Below are 8,958 nucleotides of genomic sequence, written 5' to 3'. Positions count from 1 at the left end.
ATATATATATATATATATATATATATATATATATATATATATATATATATAAACTTGTACTTTTTGCCACCATGTATCTTTTGCAATTATATCTAAGTAACAAGGAATACAGGTGATCCTTTACACATGGGGTCTTTATAACATCTAAATGGTAGCTTAAGATGAGACTGTCATATCCTATAATGGTAAACATTTTTTATCCCAAGGACTTTTATTTGTCTCATTATTAATGCTGTGAAGCAAAAGACTTCACTGTCAGCCTGGCATGGTGGTGAACACCTGTCATCCCAGCAGCTTTGGAGGCTGAAGCAGGAGGATCACAAGTTTAAAGCCAGTGTCAGCAACTTGGCAAGGCCCTGAGCAACTTAGTGAGACCCTGTCTCAAAAAATAAAAAATAAAGAAAGGCAGGGATGTGGTTCAGTGGTTAAGCATCCCTGGGTTCAATCCCTAGTACAAAAAGAAATTAAAAATAAATAAAAAGAAAAGAAAAAGACTTCACTATCTGATCTGCAGGTAGCAGTTTGTGTTTCCTTAACCTCTTTGCAACTCCACCAAAAAGATTGTTAAGTAATTCTTTGGGGTTTCTTATTTACATTTGAATGTTTTTTTGGTCATGTATTTTTTTTCTTTCGCAGTGCATTATAGTTATACATAATAGTTGGGTTAATTTTGACAAAATCATACATGCATGAAATTTAATTTACTCCATTTCAGTCCCTGGTGCCCCCCGCCCCTTTCGCTCCCCTCCTCTGTTTCCCCTTTCTCGACTCTACTGGTTTTCCTTTCATTTATTTATTTATTTTTAATGGAAGCTTTATAGGTATACACAAAGGTAGAATTCACTGTGATGTAATTATACATAATATAATTTTGTCAAATTCATTTTGCATTTTCTCCCCTTTCCTGTCCCTCCTTCCTCCCTTTCAATCTCCTTCTTCCACTTCACTGATTTTCCCTTTATCTGTATGATATCCAAACTCCCCATCTTTTCCACTTACTTTATCCTTACCTCTGCATATGAGAGAAAACATTTGATCTTTGCTTTTCTGAGTCTGGTTTATTTCATTTAGCATGATGTTCTCCTGAATAGTGTGTTTTTATTTGTGCTCACATTCTTTACTTCTTTTCTCTTGTACATCACAATCTTTTCAACTCTCAAGAAGAAATGGATGAAAATTGCTATGAACAAATGAAAGCCCGACCAGAGAGACCTGTAAATAATATGCGAGAAGCTGCTCCATCTGCACACGTGAGTTTTCTTTTTCTGTACCAAAAACCAAGTTCAGTCTAGGTCAAAGCACATGGGCATGTTTCAAGAGCATAAGAGCATTGCATTCTGATATGCGCTGGAAGTAGTCTGCTGGAAATTTTGTAGCATGAATCAAATATCAAGTTCTGAGACCTGAGCTCTACAGCAATCAGAGGCAAGTAAACATAATCTGAAGCACACTCAAAGAGTCAAACTTATGTAAAGATACAAAGGCAAGATTTGAAGGTAAAAGCTGGATTATTCCTAAAGAATGCATGAAGATTTTCCTTTCAGAATAAAAAGTTCATGTGCAGCACAAAGATAAATGTAAAAGCTGACATTCATACAAACTCACAAGAACCAGACCTTAGAAATCCATGAGAAAGAGAGAGAATAACATAAGCTATAGTATAACTTAGCTGGATATGAAACAGCATACCTCTATTTTAAAAGGCAAATGAGTGTACATTGTAATATAATTCTCTGACTGTACTTTTTTTTTTGGTGTGTGTGTGTGTGTGTGTGTGTGTGGTGCCAGGGATTGAACCCAGGGCCTTGTGCATGGGAGGCAAGCACTCTACCAACTGAGCTACATCCCCAGCCCTCTGACTGTACTCTTATGGCATGAAATTGTGAAATATACACACAGTTTGTGTGGACAGGCAGGACAGAAACTTAAGCAGAAACAAAAACTCAGGAAAAATATATAGTTTCTCCTTTTCCTGTCACAATCAGTTCAACCTCATCAAACATAGCACTAATCCTTATTAAAAATCATTCAGAAGTCTTAGCCTTCATGTTTCCAAAGTGCCATAAATTTCAGTTAAAATAGTTCTCTTCAATTATATTATTTCTCCTTACTACCTTGAAATAGCATAAAGGACAGCATTTCCTAAGCAATTGTTAGGTGTCAGGCCTGATATTCTGTGCTTTATATGTACTATCTCTTTAGATGACTATGAGGAAAGCAGCATTATTATTCCCACTTTACCAATGCTTGTGAAGGTGAAAATCTTGTCCTGGGGCACCAAGGTACTAAGGATGGAAACAGAATCCAACCTATCCTGTCTAATGGAAAACATTCTGTCCCCCAAATGGGTCACATCTCAGAAACTTCCCATTAAGGTAGAATTTCTCTCTTTTTTATTTATGTGAATTCCCTAAGATATCAGACTTCTTGAAATTTTTATTATGAAATCAAGATGTGATGAGGTTGGGCAAAAATATAAAGGCTTCAAATCTATCATCTGATGTTCAGATAATTGTAAAATATATTTTTAAGATAAAATATGCATGATATAATATGATCTGCTAAATCCATGATAATAAAAGGACACCTCTCATAGAAGATTAAAATATAACCATCCCATCTGAAATGTAGGGATTTTGCAGGACTTTAGTTGTAAAGTACTGAGAATTCTGAATAGAAGTTATTACATAGGAATTGTATAAATTAGCTTTTTTGAGCTACATCTGGTTTTCACTCAAGTGGAAATTACACAAAGCCATATAACATTGTTAAGTGTGCTCTTTTATAAATTGTATATTTAAATATACCACTCACAAAATTAATCTCTGTTCTATCACATTCCTCTTACAAATTTAGTTTCACACATTAGAAGTAATATATTTATATTTGTTCAATTCCATTTTATAAGAAAAATCATGATCTATTCAGGTTGCCTTATCATACTTTGTTACTTTGGTCAACCACAGAAGTATAAAAAGTCTTCAATTTTATATTGTAAAACTTGAGGGAGAATATTTCTTTGTTAGAAAAAATGTAAATAATCTTCTTAGCCTTTAAAAGTGATATATGTGGTTTAGAGATTATAATTCCAATACCTCAATCTCCAATAACTAGAAAGAGTTGATCAGGAAACCTAGTAATAAAATGAATCCACAGGAGTCCCACATCATATAAAATTTGAGTGATACAAGTGTGAGCTTTTTCCTTTTGTCTTCATGTCCATCTCTAACCAACCTCTGCTTTCCTTCCTATGTCAGGCACCCTCTCTCCTTGTCAAATTCAATACTCACACTTATGCTCTTGACCATTTCTCATTTTTCTTTTAGGATTCTATACCTGCAAGTACTTAACTCTTCTCCATCTTACATTTTAAAAATAAATCATCACTAATTATCTAGTAATATGCATAAATATTCTCAATATTTAAAATGAAAACAAACAGAACAACAAAACTTGTTTTAACCAGTTTTCTCTCTAATTTCTCAACTGACTCTTAACATCCTCTTTTGTTTCCATTTTTCTCTGTAGGTACACATTCCTTTACCCCTGTCATCCATCCATACACTCAACTGAAACAGTACTTATGGAAGCCTCAAGTGATTATTAAATATATAATTTTTGGTTCTTTCTCAGGACTCACATTCTATGAACTCTACAGCATTTGATAAAGTTGACCAAGTGTTGACCAGACATGTATTATTTGAAATGCATTTATTATTTGAAATTTGAAATTATTTGAAATGCAGAAGCCAAATTCAAACCACTTTGGCATAAAAGGAATACCATTGCTCTCTATGACTGAGAGATCTAAGGGTGTACTTTGGTTTTGAGATGATTAAATATGGAGGTGACCTCCATGTCTCCTCATGAAGTTACTGGCTTCATTATCTTCTCCTATCAACAGACTCTTTGACTAAGGGTGAGCAAGTAATTGGAAAGCTCAGATTTGTTTTTCTAAACCCTGGAAAAAAAGACATCTTTCAATCCTTGAATGTATATATCAATCCTAAAAATTTTATCTAATTGGATCTGGTGAAATCACATGCCCATCCTGGGATACCCTCTATTGCTAGTGGGATCAGAGGCAACTGATGATTGGTCCAGCCTTGGTTACATGCTTAGTCTTTTGCTGAACTTGAGGTATAGCACTATAATTGACAGCCTGCCCAAAACTAGATATGAAGACTTTACCAAAAGAAGAGGGAGAAAATTATCAAAGAAAGAACAATAGAATAAAGTGACAGACCAAAAAAAAAAAAAAAAAAAGATAGGCATCCTTTTGTGTTACCTAATATCTTTCAAACTTCACTGATAGCTTTTCTGTCTGGGCAAAGACAAAGCAGATAACAGTACAAGGTATGGCAGGAAACTGTAAATTGTCCAGTTTTCCTGGAATACAGAATTTATGTTGGGCATAGTGGGAATAGAAATAGAAAACCTTAAAGGGCAGGATATGAATTTCAGACTTTAGTCTTTATGCTAAGATTTTGGGGGATAGGATGATAAAATGAAAGTTGTGCCTTACAAAGATACTTTAAACAAAGTACATGGGATTAATGGCAGAAGGGAAAGATTAAAGCAAGGATACCACTTAGGCAATTGTTGCAAATTTTTTTTAGAAATCACTTATTTTAAGAATAGAAAGTTTGACAAAGAAACCAGAGAGTTTGTAAGCAGAACCATCTCTTCTGCCTGACAGAAAATATAAGACATCCTACTCTTAGCATGAAGATGAGTACCAATAGGAAGATATCTACTCAAGAATTAACATTTGTTAATCCAAATGTTACTTCCTCACTCCCGAATCCACAAATTGATATAATTTTGGCCTATTCTTAAAAGTAAACCCCGAATACAGAAATCTTTGGTTGGTTCAATGGCTATCCTTAAGTTTTAGCCTGGAACTTCTAATAATTATGATATCATTGTACTTTTGGACAATAATTACAGCTTCCATACATATTATCTTTATCTACTGATCATAACTGATAACTGTGAGGCAGACATTACTACTTTTATTTTTAAGGCAAGAAAGCTGAGGTTTTAAAACTGATTTTTTTTAAAGTTGCTTGAGGTTCCATGATTAGTATATTGTACTAGTGTTGAAATTCAAATCTAGGTTTTTCTAACACCAAATTAAAGGTCCTGGCTTCAGCTTTGTTGCTTCTCCAAGTTGCTCTAGCATTTTATCCTTTTTGTCATAGTTCTGACCTAGCTCTAGGCCAGAGAGACTACTAGACCGTCTTACATCTTAGATGTGAATGGACATCTCCAAGGCCAACTTAAAATGAACTCAAAGGGGATTTGGGCACAGATACACAAGAAGGAAATAACAGGGAAGGGTGGGAAATTTAATTCTTTGTCAAGTATCAGTCACTTAAATGGATGCTGTTATCTTGATACTTATGAATCTTAAAGTGTAGGGAAAAAATGGGGACTTTTGTGGGTACCATTAAATGACCTTGTAAGCACATGTAAAGTAGAACTTGTCATATGTTTAATCCCTTTCTACCATGATTATTCCCAACAAACTGAGGTATTTTTACTTGGTAAGAACAACGTAGGGTAAGAATCACCTGAGGTAAAGGTGGAGACAGGGACTGGTGAGCGTCAATCTAAAACAGTTATGTCCACTTTGAGTGGACATAAGAAAGAAATAAAAATCCAGGGAAAAGATTCATCGAAACATTCTTCAAAACTTGACAGCTTTTATAAAAATCATGAGTGCATAAAATATCAAAGACAGTTTTCTTTTGGTGAACAGTTGTTAACTTTGCACCTTTTTCAACTCAAAAGCTTTGAGTTGGTTATTGATTTTTGTTCTGTTATCCTAATTGATGGGTTAGGTAGCTGAAGCCAAAACCAAGTTACTTGTTTTTCATAAGACATACAAATTTCAGAATTTATGAAAGTGAATGAACAGACTAACAATGAAGAATCAACATACCATTCTCTTTAGGTGCCTGCTGAAACACAGATGTGCTACGCCTCACTTGATCACAGCTTCAAGGGGAAGCGCAGGAAGCCCAGAAAACAGAATGCTCACTTGTCAGAGGAGGAGAAAGACAAGCAATTACATGCAGTGGATGCCAGCATTTCTACGACCAACTTGGCAGAGAGTTTCTCACCAGAAAGCCAGGCAATAGAGGAAAACATTCATGATGACCCCATCAGACTGTTTGGTCTGATTCGTGCCAAGAGAGAACCTATAAACCAGGCAGAGTATGATCCAAGTCAATGATAATGCTCCTATTGGAGATGGTTTTGAAGAAAACAAGATCCCCACCTAGCACAGAATGACCTGGCAGAGTGACAGTCTGATCATTTGTTGATGGGATGGTGGTTTACGTCTTATTCAGAGACTATATCCATATGCACTAAATGTAGGGCCATTAAAATTAGTGATATGTCCATGTATATAGAATATGTCAAAATGCACTCTACTGTCATGTATATCTAAAAAGAACAAATAGAGAAAAATAAAGTGCAAATGTAAAATAAAAATTAGTGATATGGATTCACCTAAAAATTGCCTAAGTAGTAAAAGTAAAACAAAATTCAGCTTGCAAATTAAGCCTGGTAGCAAAGTCAAAACTTTACAAAAATACCAAATAGAGAAATAAACAAAAAAGTTTTAAAGCATAAATGTGTTCTGAAACATGTTAAAAGAATCATAAAAAACCAATAATTAAACAACAACAACAACAAAGTTTTCCTCATTCACCAAAGTGAAACACTCTGTAATTAGAAGAAATTTTTGATTGAAAGATGTAGGAGAAATTAAAATAAATATGTAAGAGAAGTGGGATAATCCTCTTAAGAGGTATTTTCCCAAATGGAATAGCTTCATTAGTTTAACAATTATTATAAAATTAATGTATCTTTCTTGCAACAATAAACTAATACCAAAATAAATTTAGAAATTCCACTAACTAGAGAAAATTACTATGGAAAACTGTCTATATATCCTTCTAGATATTTTACTATTGAGCATACCCATGAAAACACATCACTTGTTTCTTTATTATTTTTCACTAAAAAAAGAAAAGAGGATTATTTTATATATATTATTTAAACTCTCTTCATTTAAGGATATATTGTGGATTTATTCACACTGCTATATTTCACTATATCAAAATACAGTTATATACCATAATTTTAATGTCTGCAGGTATTCTGTTGATGGCTAAATCAAATTTATTTAAATATTTTGAATGATATTTAGCTTACTTTTTTTCTTTTACAAATTACATTAGAATGAGAATCTTCTCTACATGTCTGGATAATTGTCTAATTTCTTATTAGATTAAATGCTTACAGAGGAATTGCTTTATTAAAAAGGTGTTCATATTGCAAATCTCTGTAAGATAGATTTATGAAGGGTCAAGAGTTAGATCAAACTATGCATGCCATTAAAATTCTGAAAAATACTCCTAAATTTTCCTCTATACAGTTATTTAAAAAACAAAAACCTCCTGTTATCTTTACCCATTGAGAAAGGGGATTTAACAGGCTTATAATAGACATCTTCAACTTATCCCAGTCTACATGCAAATGATGTGTCACTTTGGTATAGAACTGTAGAATAAGATACTTCAATTTCTTTCTTTCTGGCCATGTATTACAGATTTTATATTTTACACATTGTGATTTTCCCTCTATATGATTGATTATCATCTTAAAAATTATATAATAATAAAAAGTGTTTTCATACTTATCCATGCTGTTTGAATTTCTGTAACTCTCCAGTTCTTTTTATAGATTTGGGATTCTGTTTAGTATCAGTATCTTTTAGCTTTAAGGACTATTTCTTGATTTATTTTTATTGTTGCATTATAATTATTCATAACAGTGGGATTCGTGATACCAGATTTGTCCATGCACATAGCATAATTTGATCAAATATATTTTTTGTACATCAGGTGATAAAATACACCAATTTTTGTGTATCTGAAAAAGTATTTGTTTTCATTTTTGAAAGATATTTTCTCTGGGTTAAAAAAAAATTCATGTTTTGGCTGATGATTTTTTTTTTACTTATCTGCAGATGCTGCTCTGCTATCTTCTCACTTGCATTGCTTCTGATGAAAAAATCTATGATCACACTTGTCTCTTCCTCTCTGTGTTTTATGTACTGTTTGCTTTAAGATTTTTTTTATCACTGGTTCTAATTTGATTATAATATGCCTTGGTGTTTTTTTTAATGTGCCTTACACAGGAATTTGGTGAGCATCTTCAAAATATGTGTTTACAATTTACATCAAACTTAGAAAAAAGTAACAGGTGGTTCTTTAAATATTTTTTTCTGTAACCACCCCCTTCTTTTTCAGGTTAGTCCATTATTTGCAAATTATCCCATATTGCACTGATGTATTCATTTTATTTCAGTCTTTTTTCTAATTTTGGATGGCTTTTCTTGCTGTATCTTCAAGTTCATTAATCTTTTCTTGTAAAATATCTAATCTGTGATAGTTTCGGATAAGATATATCTATGTAATTTCATATAATTAGTTTTTATCTTTGAAAACTCAGTTTGGGACTCACATCCTCACCTTTCAAGTCTTTTATAAAAAATGCTTAATCTTTCTTCTAACTTCTTAAATACATGGGATAGTTATGATAATTGTTTTAATCTTTTTATATATAAATTCTATCATTTCTGTCAGTCTGAGTCAACTGATTTTTCTATTATGAGTTGTATTTTTCTGCTTCCTTTAAATGTCATTTTTTATTAGGCAGAATATATTGTGAATTTTACTTTAGTGACAGCTAATTTTGCATTCTTATAAATATTTTTGAACTCTGTTTTGTAAAGTGTTGAATTAATTAGACACAATTTTATCTTTCAGAGTCTTGCTTTCAAACTCTCTCAGATAGGACCAGAGCAGCTTGTAGACCTAGTTAAATCCACTACTGAGATGAGAACTTCTTTAGTACTTAGTACCAACCCAAACCCCA

General features: G+C 32.9%; 1 protein-coding gene across 4 annotated transcripts in view; it reads left to right on the top strand.

The window, feature by feature from the left end:
• The window catches only part of LOC107136334 (T-cell receptor-associated transmembrane adapter 1), a 38,346-nt gene extending 30,629 nt beyond the window's left edge, over nucleotides 1-7,717 (top strand). For 2 of the 4 annotated variants that reach the window (XM_048803354.1, XM_015478543.2), the window contains 2 exons: nucleotides 1,165-1,250; nucleotides 5,960-7,717. In XM_048803354.1, the coding sequence (XP_048659311.1) occupies nucleotides 1,165-1,250; nucleotides 5,960-6,241 (368 nt within the window). In that variant the 3' untranslated portion in view covers nucleotides 6,242-7,717. Of the gene's footprint in view, nucleotides 1-1,161; nucleotides 1,251-5,959 lie in introns of all 4 variants that reach the window. The other 2 variants (XM_048803352.1, XM_015478542.2) reach the window with 1 other exon arrangement.
• Nucleotides 7,718-8,958: the final 1,241 nt, after the last annotated feature.

The sequence above is a fragment of the Marmota marmota genome, unplaced genomic scaffold (genome assembly GCF_001458135.2).
Source record: "Marmota marmota marmota unplaced genomic scaffold, marMar, whole genome shotgun sequence".
Lineage (NCBI taxonomy): Eukaryota > Metazoa > Chordata > Mammalia > Rodentia > Sciuridae > Marmota > Marmota marmota.
Note: the sequence above shows the minus strand (reverse complement) of the source record. Positions and strands in the feature narration are given on the sequence as shown.